The following is a 20,306-nucleotide window of genomic DNA, read 5'->3' on the forward strand; positions in this document are numbered from 1 at the left end:
TATAACAAGAATTATATACATCGTGACTAAGTGAGGTTTATTTCATGGATATAAAACTAGTAAAATTATTTAAAAATCCACTCTGTTAACAAGTTAAAGAAAAAAAGTCATATGATTATATTAACTGATGCAGTAAAAGCATTTAATAAAATTCAAGTCACTCATTATAGAAACTCTCAGAAAAACATCTGCAGGAAGAAACTTCCTCAACCTGATAGAGCTCACATCATACTTAATGATGAAAGACCGAACACCTTCCCCCTAGGCCTGGGAAAAAGACAAGAATGTTCGCTCTCACCACTTTTATTTGACATAGTTCTTGAGTTCTAGCCAGTACAATAAGGCAACGAAAGGAAATAAAAAGCATACAGACTGGAAAGGAAGACATAAAACTGTTTCTTTTTGTAGATGACACTCTTATCTACATAGAAAAGCTCAAGGAAGCTACAAAACAAGAAACTCCTCCTGAACCCAATAAGTGAGTTCAGCAAGGTCCCAGGATACGAGATAAACAAGCTGTATTTCCATATACTAGCAACGAACACCTGGACACCAAAATTAAAAATACAGTATCATTTACAATTGCTCAAAGAATGAAATACTTAGGTATAAATCTAACAAAACACATACAGGACTTATATGATGAAAACTATAAAATGCTGATGAAAGAAACCGAAGATCTAAATAAATGGAGAGACAATATGTTAATGGATTGGAAGACTCAACATAGTAAGATGTCAATTCTCCTCAAATGAATAGACAGGTTTAAAGCAACTCTTACCAAAATCATAGCAATATTTTTTTGTAAATGCAAATAAGATTATTCTAAAAGTTACGTGGAAAGGCAAAGGAATTAGACTAGCTATAATACTTTTATAAAGAAAAGTAAAGTGGAAGTTATTGGTTTAACCAATTTTAAGTACCGAACTTAAGACTGGGTAGTACTGGCAGAGGGATAGACACATAGATCAATGGAACAGAATAGAGAACTCAGAAATAGAACCACATAAATATACCCAACTGTTTTTTTGACAAAGGTGAACATGTAATTCAATGGAAGAAAGATAACCTTTTTTAAAGAGATGGTGCTAAAGCAACTGAACATCCATAAGCAAAACGTTAATCTTGATTTAAGTCACACATCTCATACAGAAATAACCTCAAAACATATCATGGCCTTAAATGTAAAACCTACAACTATAAAACTTTTAGAAAAAAGCATGATAGAAAATCTTGGGATCTAGGCTAGGCAAAGAGTTCTTAGACTTGACAAAAAAAGCCTGATCCATAAAAGAAAACACTGATAGAGACTGGACTTCACCAAAATTAAAAACTTTTGATTTTTGAAAGACTCTGTTAGGAGGATAAAAAGACAGGCTACAGACGGGGAGAAAATATTTACAAACCATGTCTCCATAAGGAATACTCAAAACCCAACAATTAAAAAACACAATACAATTAGAACATAGGCAAAAAACATGAACAGACACTTTGAAGAAGAGATACAGTGGCAAAACAGCACACAAATAGATGTTTAACATCCTTAGCTATTAGGGAAATGCAAATCACAACCGCAATGATATGCGACTACATATCCAGAATGGCTAAAATAAAAAATGGTGACCACCAAATGCTAGTGAGGATGTGGAGAAACTGTATCACTTATACACTGCTGGTGGGAACATAAAATGGTCCACCCATTCTGGAAAACGGTTTGGCAGTTTCTTAAGCAAATACAAATGCAACTACCATACGACCCAGCAATTGCACTTCTGGGCAGTTGTCCCAGAGAAATAAAGACTTATATTCATACAAAAGTCTGTACACAAATGCTTACAGCACCTTTACTTATAATAGTCAAAAAGGAGAAACAATCCAGATGCCCTTCAACAGGCAAGTGGTTATACTGTAGTATACCATGGAATACAATTCAGTAACAACAACAAAAAACAAACAAAAAACTACTAATACATGCAACAACCTGGACGATTTCCAGAGAATTATGCTGAGCGAAAAAGCCAATCCAAAAAGTTGCATACTGTATGATTCCATTTGTACAGCATTTGTGAAATGACAAAATTATACAAATGGAGCAGAGATTAGTGGTTGCCAGGGGTTAAGGAAGGGGTGAGAGTGGAAAGCAGATGTGGTTTTAAAAAGACAACATAAGGGATCCTCGGGGGTGATGGAAATGTTCTGTATCTAGGCTGTATGTATCAACATCCTGGTTGTGACTTCGCAGTATAGTTTTGCAAAATGTTACCGTAGGAAACTGGGTAAAGGGTTCATAGAATTTCTCTGTATTATTTCTTACAAGTCTACATAAAGCTACAATGACCTCAAAATAAAAAGTTCAATTAGCAAAAACACTAGTTTAAAACTCTTAGGATATAAAAGGATTTAGGTAATTATTATGTATTATAAAAAGCAGATATAATTATCTCAATTGAAAAAAACTGTAATTAATTTCAGGTACCATTACTGAGTCAAATTTTGGTTACGAACTGAGAAACTGAAGAGAATGAAATGGGTATTCATTTGCAAATCCCATTTCAATATCCAGGAGAAAAAAACATATGAAGATATAGACACATCTATATATTAAAAAAACACAAAAACAAAACCAAAAAAAACCTTCGGCTCTTAAAATTTTTAATTTTAAGAAAGTTCCAAAAGAAATGCAATTCCTTTATAGCAGTCTTGAAAACATTATCTGGAACCCTCAGAGAAAAAATGGCATTTTTAACCAAATAGCTTCCTTCGCAGAATAGCTTATTCCAGAAGGATGGGTCACAATTGCAAGTAAGGGGCAGACGAGTAGAGATGGAGGAGCTGAAGGCGCTTGTGGTAGATGAAGCTGGGGAAATACTAAGATGCAGTACAAAGGACTTGCCCCAGGTCTCCAACGTCAACTTCCTCATCCTGCTTACAAATCCCAGTTCTACCTTCCGCACTGAACTTCATGTAAATCACATAATCTGTGTGCCACAATTTCCTCTTTCTCAAAAACAGATATATGTATTTTTTTTTTACCTCCCATCAAACAGGATATTTGCAAGGAAATATCTGTACTGCACGGAAATGTTTGAAAGAAAAGTCCCCAGAAATAGTATCTTCGACTGTGGTTCATTTAAAACATTTAAGTCTATTTTATATGAGGAAACATGGTAATGGAAGATAATGATTTTGAAGGAGACAGGAGAAAGAAAATGACAAAATGAATGAGATTTAAACAAAGTCAACATCCCAGTTTATTTTATCGGTTGTCTTGAAGGTTACCGGTGGAGTACTTAGTACCCCAATCTGCTAGTGAAACCATCTTAACAGTATGAATTTTCCACAGCAGGCTTTAAAAGTTTGAAAAAAAAAAACTAAACAAATAAACAACCCGAATCTCACAAGGCTGCAGATCCACTAGGGGCCTGGGGAGTGGGATTCATCACAGCACTGAAAAACATTAACAGCATGGAAATAAGCAGAAATGCACTCTTAAATTTCATTTTACCTGAATTGCAGCACTAATTTAATTTTGTCTGGAATTTCAGTTACTCATTCAACTCTGCCTGCCTCCACTTGAATCTAAGCACTTTGATTGCAAAAATCACGATTCACACTCATCTTTCTATGTCCCATAGGCAATAATTTTGCATGTAGTTGACTCTCTGCAAATACTGAATTGAACAAATGTGCACAGGTAGAATCTATTTTAGGTGTCCCAAAATAGACATTGACCTCCTGATTTTTACTAGCCTCAGCATTGCAACTCACTGAACAATGTTTTCATCAATTTCTCAATTTCTAATAAGCTAAATTATGTGAATTTCTACTGATAATCCAAAAAACAGCTTTCAAAGATAAGTCCTGTGCCCAGAAAGACATCAGACAAGACAGAAAGAAACTTTCAGTTGTGATTTATACCACGCATGACATGCTGCTTCTTGTCGATAATTAGCTGTTGGATAAAAAAGAAGTTTTAATTTTCTAATCTTTACTCACCAGTGTCCAGTCTCGACTTGACATGCTGATACTTTGGGTTTTGTGGTATCCTTTTGGTCAGATACTAAAAATAAGAAAATTCACAATTAATTGGGTTAATGTAAGGATAAAAGCGGCAAAGGGGGAAGAATCAGATACTTAAAAAATAGAACAAATGCTAAAATTTTGTCGAATTTAAAGATGGAAGGAGCTCTAGAGGTCCAACTGTCTCCTCAAAATAAGACTTCACAACAGCAAGACCACAGGTAAAGATGGTTATCTTGTTTCTGTCAAAACATTCTCATATTTTGTCAAAATAATCTCATAGCACTATGTAAAATAAGGACTTAGAGAAAAGTTCTTAAAAATTATTTCTGACACTGAGCCCACATTGGTCTCCCCCTAATTTCCATCCAGTCCATTGTTGCAGCCCTGAATGAGCCACCCTACTCTGCCTCGAAAAATCAGTTAAAATAACCGAAGGCAGCAATCTTGTCCTTTTACATTTCACTCTCTGCATGATGGTTTGTAGGCTGTCTCCTCTGGACACCCTCTAGATTTTATCTACATCTCCCCTAAAAAGTGGCATGCAGATCCAGACCTGAGCATCGTGTCCAGATGTTGTCAGGCCAGGACCCAGTTTGGCAGGCCTCTCCTGCTAGTGGCCTGGAGTCTGAGGCTCCACAGATGTCACTATGATGGCATCTGCTCTCGGGACAGCTGGGGCACATCATGGGCTCAGGGTAAGTTTACAGTCAGCAAAAATGCCTATGTTGGATCTCTCTTGTCCTATTCTCTGGTAGTGAACTCTAAATCTAAGCACAAGACATTTCCCATTATTAATTTCAGTGGCATTTTCAAAAGTCATTAAGTGAAGGGAGACTAATGAATAAAGACATTATAAAATATAGCTTTCTTGCTCAGGGGTTTTTCTGGCCTACAAATATGAAAACCATATGTTCAGTCATAGGTAGCTGTGGAATATGAAATTAAAACCGGGTAATACCTTTCCAGCTTCATCTTCTGCCACTTGCCCACATGCTCCCAAGCGTGCCACATTCATTCAGGTCTCCAGTCTTAGCAAAGTCTGCCTAGAATTCCTCTTCCCAACTTGTCCTTGGAGAAAACTTCACTTCCTCTAAGCTGTCCCAGGCGGAATTGAGCAGTTTCCTCTCCCTGGCTCCCAGAACATGGATACCCTGCGCCACCGTTTACATCTCGACCTTCTTCTCTATCCTAGGATTTCCTTGAAGGCAGGGACAATAACTTACTCAAATTTGTATTCACCCAGAACCTAGTACATAGTAGGTACATTTATTGATATTCAATCCATCAATCAATCAATATCTAGAATGAAGACTGCAGTACAACAGCTATCAGCTATCTAATGGTTCCTTAGAAGAGAACATCAAACTTTAAAACCTGTATCGCTTGCCCTTGAAAACATACGTAACTACAGCACGTAGTTAATTACTTACAACTACCATCTGCTCTTTTAATATCTAAAAAGTAAGAAAGAAAAAAAAAATCTTGGAATAAAAAGGTCAGTCCTTTTGTGTTATTAAAAAACTCATTGACATAGCCTGTGTTTTTCATTTCACCCCAGGCAAGTAAAACCTTCGTTGTGGATGCTAAGCACTGGTCTTCAGATGTGTCTGTGGAACTCAAGCTCTTATTTAGAGAAAGGTTTCTCCATCTGAGCAGCAACCTGCTGTCTAGAAGAGAAAGTGACTCTAATGCCAATTCCAACTCCTTCCTAGACGAAGATGGAGAAGACTCTTAAGTGAGAGAAGGAAAATACTGAAAGACTAAAAAGGAGGACTTTAGGACAAGTTTCCCCAGAAGGCAATATCATGGCAAAAGGAAAAAAAAAAAAAAAACCAACCATACAAAAAAACCAAAAAAGCAAACAAAAGAACCCAGGAAAACCATGTGCCTGGTAAATTGTGTCAAGAAAAGCTAATACAAGGATATAGTTAAATTAGGCAAAGAATTTTCCCTCTTTTCCTTTTTCACTCTGTATTTTTGTAATTTCTATATGCTATTTCCTGTTTTTACTTTTGTTTTGTTTTTCCCACTAGTTTCCTAGCAAAGCTTCTTCTGAAAAATTCCAGGCTAGTCTCTGCTGAATCAGGGGGATTTGTCCATACCTAAGCCAACATAGCTAAGAAGTGAGGGTGTCTCCGGGGACCAGGTGTGGTGGCAGTAGAATGATGGGGGGAGTGTGGACAGCTGCAGTCACTGAGCCCTTCCCGCCCCCGGTTTTCCCTTACATAGACTAATGAGAAATCCATATGCTGCGGTAGAAAAATGCAGTATTTCTTTCTCATTTTCCCATTTTGGTCCAACTTCTTGTTCCTGACTTTCTAGTACCAACCACAACATAAAACTATTTGTGCTCCACTCTAGGCAAAGTACCACAGATTTTATGGAACTGCCATACTTTTTTCCTTGAAATTCTGGCTTTCGGGATGATTGTTTCTTGACCTACTGACCAACTGGCTTTTTTTCAATTACATAAACAGGATGGAATGGTGGAAAGTGAAAGAGCTGAGAGAGCAGCTGTTCCAAATGGGACTGTTCGTTCAGCAAAGCCTTACTGAGCACCATTCAGTCGACATTTACTAGGTGCCCACTAGGAGTTAGCCACTGTGCTGAGGGCAGAGAGAAAAAAACACAGTCCTAGCCACCCAGTTCTCACTAATGGTGGGAAGAAAGACAAGTAAACAAACGGATGCCACACTGCATGATGCACAAGGAGTGGGAAGCAGAGGGCATGTAAGATTACAACAGGAGCATGTAAGATTAGCCCCTAATCCACACCAAGAGTTAAGAACCGTTTCAGGGTGTGGGGTAGTGGTTTATAAACTGAAATCTGAGGGAGTTAGTCAAGCTCAAGGAGTAGTGTGTGAGAGCTACAGGGTTCCAGGGAACTGGTAGACCTGGAGCACAGGGGGCCATCAGGAGTCAAATGAGGTTGGAGAGGCGAGGCAGACGGGTAGGTCATAACGGGTGTTGGATCCATGCTAACAAACCTGTATTTTATCCTGGTTCTGAAATAGGGTAATTTTCCTCCTCCCTCACCCCCCGGGAAAACTGTCAATGCCTGGAGACATTTTGGATTGTCAGAACTGGGTGATAGGCCAAGGATGCTGCTAAACATCCTCCAAGGATAGGAAAGTCCCCACAACAAAGAATAAGTTGATCTATAAAGTCAGTATCTGAAGTTGAGAAGCCCTAGCGCAGATGACGGGGAGTCACTGAAGACAGTCTGAGGAGGAGTGCTGGGCTTACATTTCCATTTCAGAGGGATCACTCTGGCAGCACTCTGGAGAACTGATAGGATCACAGTCAAGAATAAAGGCACAAAGATCAGTTAAGAGGCGGTTGTGCTAAGAGGATCTGTGGTCCTAAGGAAGTAGCAGTACAGTTGAGGAGGAAGAGGCAGTTTCAAGAAATGTGAAGATGTAAAATCAGTGTGATTTAAAACTGACTGGCATAACAGGAGGAGGACAGTGATACCGTTTCCCCAAAAAGGGACTTAAGGAAGCATATATTGAAAACGTGATGTGTTCTGTTTGGGATGTGTTGAGGATGAGCCATCTGAGTTATCCAAAACGGAAGAGGTGAGCTGGCTATTTGGGCCTGGAGATCAAGGCTAGAAAACAGAAGAGTTGGGGTGGTCTGCCTATAGGCAGAAGGGGAAGCCATGGGCATGGACAAAATCACCGTTGGAGAGTGTGTAGACTGAGAAAAAACAAACAAAACACCACCATTTAAGGTCAGGTGGAGAAAAGCACTGTGGATGAGACTCACAAGAAGCCAGAAGTGGGTCATGAAAATTAGAGTTTCAGGTAGAAGGGAACGGTCAACAGTGATGGGTACTGTCAAGTCAGTGAACAAGAGAGCAAATATGAACAAGCAAACGAGAATGCAAGTCAAGTAAGAGAATAACAGAAAAGTAAATTTAGATTGAGTAAACCAGGACATTGTTGATGACCGTGGTGGATGTGGTTACAGTAAACTGACAGGAGCAGAAGCAAAAACAGCAGGTTGAGTATACGAGGGGGGAGGAGGGAAAGAAGAGGATAGTAGCCAGATGGTCTTTTTTTCCCCCCTTGAGAGTTGCTAAGGAATAGTTTTTGTTGTTTTTAGAAGAAAGGAGAGATTTGAGGATGTTTAAAGGCTAATGGGCTAAATAAGAGAGGATGAAAATGAGACAGGAAGGTATGAAAACGGACTGGGAAAAGATGAGGTTCAGAGCTCAGGTGCCAGCGTCAGCTTTGGATATACTAAAGATAAAGAATTTAGAAAGGTGATTGTGATGAAGTTCATCGGGAGAAGAGAGAAGTTGATGTTTGTGGCTCTTTATTACAGGCTCTTTTGAGGGCAATCAAAAATGCCTTTGAGAGCTCATACCTTAAAGAGGGCCAAAAGATAGTGCCCTGACTACCCACCCCATCCTAGCTACTTCTACTCAGCTTTCAAGACCCAGCACAAACACATTTGCCTGGCAGACCCCTCTGAAGGCCCCAGTCAGAGGGAAATCTCTTCCCTGCCTGGACTGTCACAGCACTTTGTACCATGCACACTTCTCACTTCTTGTACTTGGGACAGGGGCTCTACCTTGTAGATCTTTTTACCTGCTACATTGTGAGAGCAGTAAGGACTGCCAAATGGATGAAGATGGTTTTGAGACCTGAGCAACATGCAGTGTGCATGCTAGTGCTAGGTGAGCAGTACAGATGTCAAGGGCTCTAAGAAAGTCAAATAAAGAGATAGCTCACACACTGGGCGTGATAAGGGCGAATTCGTGGAAATGGCAACGGAACTGTGTTTTAACGGTTGACCTTCTCTAGATAAAAGGATGGGGGAAAAGGATGGAAAAAGCATTCCATGTGGAGAAAATTTTACTAGCAAAGCCTCTTTAAAAGCACGTGTAAAGAATAGCAAATTTGCTGGAGAACGTCCAAGAACAGCAACAATAATAAAGGTAATTGCTGCTAGCATTTTTTGAGCACTTAACTGTTGTCAGGCACTCCCTAAGCATTTTACCTCCATTATCTCATTTAATCCTCATCACTGCTTGGGAGGTAAATATTATTATCCTCATCTTACATATTAGGAAACAGAGGCATAGAGGTGCAGTGGATCGTGAGGCTCCTCAGCTGGTAAGAGTAGTGGACCTGGATTTAAACTGGGTCGTCTGGCTCTAGAGCTTGAACTCTCACACACTGTACTGTACAGCCTCATTCTAGCAGGGGTTCTGAATATGGGGTTCACCGATGGCTTTTAGGAGGTCCATGAGTCCTATGAAAGTATATGCAAATTTTTGAGTGTCTGTGCATTTTTCTGGGGAAAGGGTCCTTGGCTTTCGCCAAATTTCAAATAAGTTTATAACCCCCGAATGGTTAAGAACCACAGGTATATGGAATCCTGTGGTGTAAGGTTGGACATGGATAAGTAGACTCCAAGAAGGGAACCCTAAATGGAGACTAAGTATCTGAACAAGGCCCTGAAGACAAGAGAAGACATTAAAAGTACTGAGCTCTGAGGCCACAATCAAGAGTATTTTGGCAGGTTACTAACATATACAAAGTAAGAGTGGGCTTTGTGAATACATGGATGTTGGAGAAGGGAGAAGAATGAGAAGTCAACAATGGGATTTTTCTGAAAGAAAATCACCAAAAAAATGAGATCGTCTGAATCACGAATCATTAAAAAAATAAAATAAAATAAAATAAATAAATGAATGAACTTTTCTTACTTCCCAACTCTTAAAATGGAACTGTTATTCTAATAGGTTGTTAGATTTCAATAGCAACAAATGTAATATTTACATTTAAAGGATTTTAAAAACTACCTTATACATTTTGTTCAGAATTTCTCTACTTATCTCCTCTGTAAACATTAAGTCCATTAAATGAAGGGAGTAGATATCAATTTTAAAAACAGACTCATTTAAGGCAATCTCACATTTAAAACAGGCCTTAAAAAGAATGCTTTTAAAATGGGAGTTTTATCTGGTCAGTCTACTGATCTCAATCACCATGACCCATGCTCACACATACAGCAGCCTCTATTTTGCCCACAGCTACCACCTGTGGCCTACTGTATTTTTCAAAATGGCCACAACAGAACGTCCCATTCCACTTACACTGTGATGCTGACACTCCTCCCACAGAGGGGCGGGACTTATGCTTCCTCCCCTTGAATCTGGATGGAAGTGATATGATATGACTACTGAGGCTAGATCATAAAAGGCAATATGGCTTCCACCTGGTCCTCTTGGGACACTTGTTCTCGTCACCATGCTGTGAAGAAAGTTCGAGTCACACGAACAAGGCCATTTGCAGGTGCTATGGCTGCCGGCCCCAGCTAAGGAGATCCCAGCCAACAGGCTGCATCGACTGCTAGACATATGAATGAAGAAGCCTTCAAGATAATTCTAGCCCCAGATTCTGTCTGTCTGCAAAACCACATGAACGATCCCAACCGAGAACTGCCCAGCTGAGTCTAGTCAATTTTTCAGAACCATGAGATAATAAAATGATGATTGTTTTAAGTCACGAAATATGGAGATGATTCATGACAAATCAATATATAGTTGGAATATCCTCCATACCTTTTTCCTTTCTAGCTAAGCTCCTTGGGGGAGAAAAAACAAACACCTAACTCCTTAATCCATTACAGTATGGCTACTGTCCCCATCATTCTGTCATGGTTCTTGTAGCAGCTAGTCAACATCAGAGATCCCCTAATTGCCAAGTATAATGGCCACTTATCAGTCTTTAACTTCCTTGCCCTTTCTGTACTATATGACACTGTTATATAGCCCCCGCCTTCTTCAGTTTCCACTCCTTTGACTTCAGTGATATCTCTCTCCCCTGATTCTTCAATGACACATGGATCATTCCTTTGTCAGCCACTTAAATACTGTGTTCCCCAGGATTCCATCTTCTCAGTCTATAGTTTCACTGTGGGCCAAACATTTGGTTTAATTGCATTTATATGCTGCTGATTTCCAAATAGTGAACATCGGCCTTGACTTCTCCAGCTCAGGCATATATCCTTTTAGTCATTCAACAGATATTTAATTGTGTCTCAGGCAGTGGGATAATGCAGATAAGACCCTATCTTATGTTCCTGTAAGTGTGCCGGAAACAAACACGCAAATAAAATAATTACAAATCATGATACTGGGTGAAGGCGACATACTGAACAAGTGCATCTAATTTCACTTCTTTCCAAAAGCTCTGTAAAACCCCAGTGAAAGGATAAGACAGAAGAGTAGGAGAAGTGATAGCAATAGATTTCTGAAATCTAGAGAGCATACCAACAAAGTGAAAATGACTTAATGGACTCAAGAAAATCAAAGGGAAAGCCAAGAACAATTCTTAAAGGCTTAGGAACTGACAGCCCCAGTTCCCAAAGAAGGAAATAAAAGGAGTAACTGAAATATGGAAGATTGGTTGAAGGCTGATTGAGAAGCAACTGGATATCCAAAACCTTCTCCCCTCTGTGCCATGGAGTGACTGTCTCTTCCCCGCCATGGCAGGTATCTACAGATTTGTTCCCTAGAAAGGGTTTCTGGACTGGGAGGTCTCCAGACACAGGGCAAGGTGGAGATATCATTACTGAAAATTGGGGTATTAAGTAAATGATGCATACTAATGTTGAGATACAGTCTCTAGCCCTAACTCCTCCAGGAATTCAACCAGGCTTTTACTCTCAGGAGTGGGGTTCTCCGAGAAAAAATAACCAGCAAGAGAGGAAAGAGCTGAAGGTACAGATTTGGGAGAAGGAGTCCCCAAATCATGGTCCAGTGAGATCTTCCTGTAATTAAGCTCATCATTAGCAAGCCCCTCTGAAATAGAGAGACCCCAATCACATTTTTAAGTCTCCTACTCAAAAATATCAATTAACATTTCAGGATTGAAAGAACTCTGAGAACATTGCTACAGACTGAATTGTATCCTCCAAAATTCATGTGTCGAAGCCCTAATTCCCAAAGGAAATGTATTTGGACAAGGGTCTTCAGGAGGTAATTAAAGTTAAATGAAGTCATACGGGTGGGGGACAAATCCCATACGATTAGTGTCCTTATAAAAACAGACACTAAAGAGCTTGCTCCTTTTCCACTCATGCATACAGAAAGAAGAGGTCACGTGAGCACACAGTGAGAAGGCAGCCATCTGCAAGCCAGGAAAGAGCTCTCACCAGACACCAAATTGGCCAGCACTTTGAACTTGAACTTCTCAGCCTCCAAAACTATGAGAAATAAATTTGTGTTGTTCAAGCCACCCAGTCTGTGGTATTTTGTTATGGCAGCTTATTAATACAAACATCTCCAACAAAACAAAAAGAAAAATAGAAATATAGAGGAAACGGGCAATGTGAGGAAAAATATTTTAAAAAACCTATTATTAGAGAAATGAAAGCACACATCCACACAAAACCTTATACAATTATGCTCTACTTAACAATGGGAATACATTCTGAGAATTGCATCATTAGGCGATTTCCCCATTGTGTAAACATCATAGAGTACACCCACACAAACCTAGGTGATAGAACCTACTAAATATCTAGGCTATATGGTATACCACTGTTGTATATACTCAAATTATTTAAAAAAAAAACTAAAGGTAAGCTTACCATGGAACCCGGCAACTGTACTCTTAGGCATCTATCCCAGAGAAATGAAAATTAACTTCACACAAAGAATTGTGCCCAAAACTTCACATCTTTATTTGGAATAGTCCTAAACTGAAAGCAACCAAAATATTCTACAATAGCTGAATGGTTAAATAAACTGTTATACATCCATACCACAGAATACTAATCAGCATAAAAAGGAATGAACTGTTGCTACAGGCAACAACTTGGATGTGTCTCAAGGACATTATTCTAAGTGAGAAAAAACCAATCTCAAAAGGTCACATACTGCATGATTCCATTTATGTAACATTCTCAAAATGACAAAATGACAGAAATGAAGAATACATTAGTGGTTGCCAGGGGTTAGGATAATGAGGGGAAGGAAAGTGGATGCAACTAGGAAACAGTAGTATGAGAGAGATATTGTAGCGATGAATAGTTCTGTATCTTAATTGCAAATCTACACGTGCAAATCTTGATTATATTAAATCTACACATGATAAAAAGGCCTAGAACTATACACATATTGCACAAACACCAATTTTCTAGTTTTGATATTGTACTATACTTATACAGAAGATGATCATTAGAGGAAATCAGGCGAAGGACACATGGGAGTGGTGCTGCATGATTTTTTGCAAATTCCTGTGAATCTATATTTATTTCAAAATAAAAGTTTTTAAAAATGACATCGGAGTCTAAAACAGAGTTCTTTGGAATGAAAAACATGGTGGCAGAAATTAATAACTCAATAGAAGGATTGGAAGATAAAGTTAAACAAATCTCCCAAAGAGAACAAAAAGAAAAAGAAGTGGAAAACAGAAGATAAAATTTAAGAAAATTAGAGAACCAGTCATAGACAAGCAACATCATAATAATGAATTAAGAAAGAGAGGATGGAGAAAATGGGAGAAAGTCAACAAAATAATTTAAGAAAATTTTACAGGTAACAGAAAGACATAAGTTTCTGGTACTCACCAAAACAAGTGATAGACTCAGAGTAAGGGGTATCTTTGTGAAACATCCTAACACTAAGAACAAAGAGAAGATTCTACAAGCTTCAAAAACTCAAGTCACATACAAAGGAACAGAATGGTTTTGGACTTCTCCATGCAATAGTGGATGCTAGAGGACCACAATGCAATGTTTTCAAAATGTTGATGATTTCCAACCAAGAATTCTATATTCAGTCAAACTCTCAGGCAAATATATGTGAAGGCAAAGTAATAACATTTTTAAACACGTCTAATGTTTTAGACATAAATTTAAAAAAAAAAAACAAAAAACTTATTTCTTATGCACTTTCTCAAGAAACTACTGGAAATTGTGCTTCACTAAAACAAGAGAGTAAGCTGAACAGCTTTAACTAGGACACAAATCTACATTCACATAGGGCATCCCTGCTCCTCTACCCCTACAATCTTTTGCTTTCACCCATTCTCCTGAACCCATTAGCATGGCATCACATCAACGAGTAGCCTAAGCTGGGAACGTAAGCCATCCATCTCTCTCTCATTTCTCAAAGCTAATCTTGAAGTCTTGATGATACTTTCTAAATATTTCTCAATTCTGTCCCTCATTCTGTGGCCTTACTTTAGGTCTTTACCATAACCACCCAACCAATTTCCTTCTCCCCAGTCTTGGACTTCTCAAATCCATTCTCCACGATGGGTCTCAGCCATCTGTCTAAAATACAAATCTGACCATGTCAACCTTTATTTCAAACTCAAAAGCTTCTCGAACTCTGAGCAGCGGACAAGACAAATATGCAGCAGCCAAACTGCCACCCTCCACACCTACATTCCCCACCTCTATGGTACTCTCCTAAAGAGCTTAAACTCACCCTCGCAACTTTCTCAACATAGTTCATAGTTATCCATCATGAGATGAAACGATCTGCAACTCCTGTTCAATATTAAGGCCAAGAAATTTAGCAAAGGACATAAGGCCCTTCCAGACTTTACTCCTGCCTCTCTCCAGGGAACCGTCCACTCCCACGTTTCACATCTCTTTCAACTCCACTCATGCTGTTCTATCTGGAGGTGCTTCTTCCCCTAATAACCTTGTCATTTCGGTGCTATCTTTCCTCTGTGCTCTCGTAATATCTTGTTCCCCAACCACACTGTACTCAAATTGTTTGCAAGTCTCCCTCACTAGACTAAACTTATTAATAGACAAAGGCCTTGGCTTATTGTGTATTTTTAGCATCTGCTTCCAGGTGACAGTCCAATAAACATTGGTTGAAATTAAATGACCACAAATGCAGCAGTGCACTAGGGGTGAAAAACACAAGAAAGTAAAAAGTCCTATAGGGATGGGGTAAAACTAATGCCACATTTTGCGTCCTTTCCAAATGGCTTGGTCTGCTTATTCCTGCTCTTTCTGTATCCCCACAGTCAGAAGTGATGGCTCCTTTTGCTTTTGTTCCTTTAATGTTCTGGGGCTTCATTCGGATGTTACTTATGTTTTGTAACTGCCTCTCCTAGAATGTAAGCCCTTTGAGGGAAGGGGCTGTGTCTTTACGCACTTTGCACCTCTTGGCGACACTACAGTTAGCATGTGCAGGATGGTGGCCTCTCCCTATATAATAACTGACTAGGCTCCGCGTCCCCTAGACCCGCCCCGCCTCCCTCGGGTCTCAGACCCCTCCTCACGCCGGCCGCTTCCCGCCTTCCGGGCGGCGGAAGTCGCCGGCTGCTCTTCCCTGCCCACGTGGAGCCTTTTCCGGTGCTCCCACCCCCCTCCGCCTCTCCGATCCGGACCTGGCCCTCACCTCAGGATTCCCAATGTGCCTCCGGACAGACATATTTGCTCCAACCGACCACGCTCGGGGTTCTAGCCTCACCAGTTACCTCTAACCCTAGCTTCCTACTCCTACAACCTCGCAACCTCGCTCAGCCACCTCCCTACAACCTCTTCTCCGATTGGCTTGCCTTCCCAGGCCAGCCAATGGAGGCCCAGCTTACTATCTCTTCGCAGGGTCAAGGGAGAGCTAGCCGCCGTTGAATGGTTGCCAAGGGCAACGCGGGACGCCGGCTAGCGAGGTCTTTTGTGCTCTGGCTGGGCCCAGCCCGCTCCAGCGTTCGCGCGGGAAGAGGGGCGCGGGGGAGGGGCAGGCTGGCGCCTGCGCGTGGGTGGCTGCGCAGAGCCCGAGAGGGGGAGGGGCTGGAGAGCCGGGGGAGAAGAAACAAGTGTTTCTGGCAAATGTGGAAAAACAAATGCGGCACAGGGCACACACACGCTCACACCCCCACCACCTTTTAAAACCATTTTAAACACCTGGGATACTTCTTCGACCATAGGGCATAGATATGGGACAGGGTTGTACAGCAGGAATGGGAATCTGTAGTTTATTATTTTCAGGTTAAGTTAATATGCAAATTATGCAAAATACCATGTGTAAATAGAGTAATTAGTGTTGCTTTAAAAGCTTTTAGCTAGCTAGAGAACGGCAGCCTTAATTACAAAGTACACACGCCATTCTGTGATTCATCATTCATTTAACAAATATTTAATAAGCACCTTATGAGAAAAGCTGCAGTAGGTTCTGTGGAGGATGGGAGGATGACTAAAACCCAATCCCGTTGTCATGGAAACCATTGTGACTCCTGCCATCAGCCACCACCTGTTCTTATTCCAGATCTGAAAATTAAGTCCTAGCACCTTTACAAAACAATCACACACACAGTTTGACTTGGCTTCAAAATGTCCCACCAAATCCATCAAAATTTTTGTTTCCTTTTTACACGGTAGGAACAACACAGTAACCCTTTGTCCTTTGCTCCAAGTTGTTTTTCTAGGGCCAGGAGAAAGGTTACTCGGAGCTGTACATATTCGCTGGCTCTCTGCTTGTGAATAATAGCATACATGTGAGCTATTTTAGAGTCTGTGCGGACGACCTATTCCGGTCGGCCTATTCCAACACGGTCTCACATGCCCTGTCCTCTCAGACACTTCAGCATCTCAAACCTTAGGGCTAAACCTTGAATAGTGTTGTCACTCACAGCTGGTTGATCTCCAGGATCTTAAACTGGCCACAGCTGTCTCTTGTACTTTCTTGCCTACTGAGTTTTGTCTGAACTTCCCTAGTGTTCTCCAATCTGGCCTCTCTAAAATTCCCAATTTCTCATTTCTCTACTACAACAGGAAGAGTTTAGGAGCTGCAAAATATTGTAAGGAGAATGGTGGGAAGGATATTGATCTAGAACCTTTCGCATAGCAAGAAACTTCTAGACACACTCCTAAAAATGTGTGCTTATCCAGTGCTCTGTGAGGGTGGAATGATGATAGACATTATGGGTAGAATAAATGGGAGAAAGAAAAGAAGAGAGGAAGAGAAAAAGGGACTAAACTGAGAGATGTTGAGAAAGAGAGGAAAAGAGATTTAAAGACATTTGTTGAAAAAATGAAGTTACATACATGAGAAGAGATAAGACATGGAAGGAATAAGAAGTCATCAAGGATGGCTATAATTTTTCTCACTTGGGGGACTGAGTAGATGAATGGTAATGTGTTAATCAAATTAAAGAACAACAGCATACGGATTGATTATAGAAATGTGGGTTCTTGTATCTGTCAGAAATGCCGATTCTATGTGTCTGGAGTGGAGTTTAGGAATCCGTAATTTAAATACCCATTCCCTGGCTTCCACCCTTTGATTCTGATGCACAAAGTCCAAGGGCCATACCTTGAGAAACTGTGCTCTAGAAGAGCCTCCCACGTCCTTCACATCTTGCCTCAATGGAATCCTTGGAAAGCTTAAAGCTATAAATAAAAAAGGCTTCTAACATCACGAAACTTCTTTTTACGATTCCTTTTGGATCCTGCTACAGCAAAACTATATAACATCAAAATTAAAGCAAGGTTCTTACCCTCAATATGAAAAGTGGGTAAATGGCACAAAAAGATATTTCATAGAAGAAAAATATTCGATAACTGTATGAAGAAATGCCCATCTACAGTGAAAGAAATACAAAACCAAACAGCTAGATCACATTTTTCAACTACCAAATGGACAAAGGTTTTTTGTGTTCTCTCTTTTTAATGGTAATGCTCAGTGTCATGCTCATACATAACTGTTAGTGTGAATAAAAAGAAGTGTGACCATTTTGAAAAGGAATTTTAAAGTGAGTATTGAGAAGCCCTCAAATCTTAATATTCTGAGAATTCCTCCTAAGGAAATAATCAGAGAGATGCACGAAGATTATGGCCACAGACGTTTAATGGAATCTTATTTAAAATGAAAAATGAAAACAACCTAATTGATCATCAGTTAAAAAATGATTAAAATAAATGACGGCATATCCATAAAATATAATATTATGAAACTGTTAAAAAGCATGTTTTAAGGAATAATTAAGGCAAAGGAGAACTGTTCCTGATATAGAAAATGGAAAGGGCTGGAAATAATTTTTAATTTAATATAATCCTGATTTGCGTGGGGGAAAAAAATAGGTATCCGCAAAAAAATTTTATTTAAAATATTTAAAATGTGAACCATCTCTGAATTATGGAATATGGATATTTGTTTTATTCTTTACACTTCTGTGTATTCTGAAGGTTTTCTTCAGTGACTATGAATTAATTTTATTCTTTAATAAAAACATTCTCCCCCTAAGAAACAAAAAACCTGATTCTGTCTTCAGCCTGAAGATTGTCTATGGTGTTTGTCTGGGCCAATTTAGACCTGAGCTGAATTCTGTGTAATTCCACTATTTGAAGTGCTCAGCTCTCCCGTTCTTGGCAGTAAAAGACTCTCCAAGCACTTGAGTAAGATCCTTGCAATCAGAGTCGTAATTGCTAAGAGGTTTAAGCTTTGTTCGTAAGAGAAGAAGTTCTGATTCTTTTCTTTAAAAGTTCCTACTTCCACTGATTAATCTTATTTTTCACGAAGTTAGAAGTGCTCTTGTGAACTTCCATTTGTTGGATGCCTTCTTTTTAACCCTGTATGTGTTCCAAAAAGCTTTTAGTCTCCGCAGAATTAGTGGGAGTCCCAGATAGGTAAGTGCGGTTGGTTTAAGGATAGTTAGCGTTTTAGGTCCTCCTGTGTTTGGTCAGTGGACATTAAGGAGACAAGCAGGCTAGCCCTCTTCTGAGCCTAAAACCCTTTGGACCCTCCTTCATCCTGAATCCATCTTCTTGTCCAGCCCACGCCATCTAATTAGCTCTCCATCCTCTCGCTCTCAGCTGTCAGCCTGGTTTCCTGATCTGAGTCCAGCACCTTCCCCTCAGACCTGTCTCAAGATGTTGCTTCTCCAATATGGTCTTGGCTCTCTTCCTTGGCTTCGTTTCTTTTCATTCCCTAAATGATGTGCACGTCCAGATGCTGAAGGAAACAATTCTGCCCAGCTCAGTCCAGTCCTCTGGTCTTTCCCTGCTCCCCAGAAATGGAGCTACACCTGAGGCACTGAACCCACAGATACACAGGCCCCACCCTTTATCACCCTGTGATAAAGTCTCTGTAGTTCTGGTAGTAATTTAGTGTCATTCTACCTGGTGGTGGAATGTGACCAAGGGAGGAGCACACCACTCTCTGTGTGGAAGGCTGACCCTTGCGTGCCTCTAGCTTAGGCTGGAGATGAAGTTCATGGTCTGGGCCCAAAGGCCTTAACCATTCCTGCAACTCCTCCCAGGGGAATAATACTTACCTCTCAGAATTTCTTTGGGACCATCACTGGCTACACTACTTTCTGGTGAAACAAAGAAATGGCATCCTAGTCACGTGCCTGATGGGGTTAGTCTTCCTACATGTGCAGCTCTGCAGCCACTTTTGAGAGCCTCCTCGCTTTGGTAAAAAAGACGTATGATGTCCCACGTGGGGAGATCAAAGACCTCTTTTCCCAGCTGCGACTGAGCCCAAGGCATTCGGTACCACATTCCACTTTGGGCATAGAACACTCCTCTGCCACAGACCCAGGGGACTGTGAGGAACTAACCTGCACATCAGAATGGTTTTCCCCAAGGGAATGGGGGAGGAGTCAGTGTCACCCTGGACACATGGACAGCTGGAGAGCCCTTGCCCCATGGAAAGGCCAATAAACGTGGCTCTAGTGTGTCAGACGTTCGCTTTCCTCAAAATGGTCTGGAAACGTAGGTTTTCGTGTGAAATCTATAGACTACCAACTTGCGACCCCTGTACTAGACTCTGCCAGTATAATTCCTGTCCTTCATGGTTTTTTAAGTAATCCAGATCCTACCTATGGTAAAAACCAGAGGAGTTTTGCTTCCATTTAGGATGCAGAAAGCTGCAAGGGACATCACTCCCATTCTACCGATAAAAAAATATGAATAATCAAAATCTACAAAATTGTAAGTTTTCTTGAACCCTTCGGAGAGCTAAGATCATAAAGGAACCATAGAATCAAATTCCAGAAAAGGTCAAGCACTGCTGAGAAGAGACACCAAACTGTTTTCCATTTGGCAGAGCGCTGAAGAAAAGGTAACTACCACAGAAATGGGGAAGAAGAAATCAGTCAAAATTTTTACAAATTCCTAAAGGCTGAGTTTGAGCTGGTGGATCAGCTTAGAATAACTGGGAGCCTATGATAGTTAATTTTATGTGTCAGCTTGGCTAGGTGCGGTACCCGGGAATTTGGTCGAACCCTATTCTAGATGTTTCTGTGAAGGTACTTTTTAATTTTCACTTTACTCTTTTAACACAATTACTTTAT

At 40.3% G+C, this 20,306-nt stretch overlaps 1 protein-coding gene across 1 annotated transcript in view; it reads right to left on the reverse strand.

Annotated features, from left to right (window-relative positions):
* Positions 1–15,688, reverse strand: part of CEP41 (centrosomal protein 41) — a 42,341-nt gene extending 26,653 nt beyond the window's left edge. Inside the window, exons 1-3 of the mRNA XM_023528952.1 lie at positions 15,410–15,688; positions 4,982–5,221; positions 3,997–4,060 (exon numbers count right to left, since the gene is read on the reverse strand). Coding sequence (XP_023384720.1) covers positions 3,997–4,060; positions 4,982–5,038 — 121 coding nt within the window. The 5' untranslated portion in view covers positions 5,039–5,221; positions 15,410–15,688. The remainder of the gene's footprint in view (positions 1–3,996; positions 4,061–4,981; positions 5,222–15,409) is intronic.
* Between the last annotated feature and the right edge of the window lie 4,618 nt (positions 15,689–20,306).

This window comes from Pteropus vampyrus, unplaced genomic scaffold (genome assembly GCF_000151845.1).
Source record: "Pteropus vampyrus isolate Shadow unplaced genomic scaffold, Pvam_2.0 Scaffold33, whole genome shotgun sequence".
Taxonomy (NCBI): domain Eukaryota; kingdom Metazoa; phylum Chordata; class Mammalia; order Chiroptera; family Pteropodidae; genus Pteropus; species Pteropus vampyrus.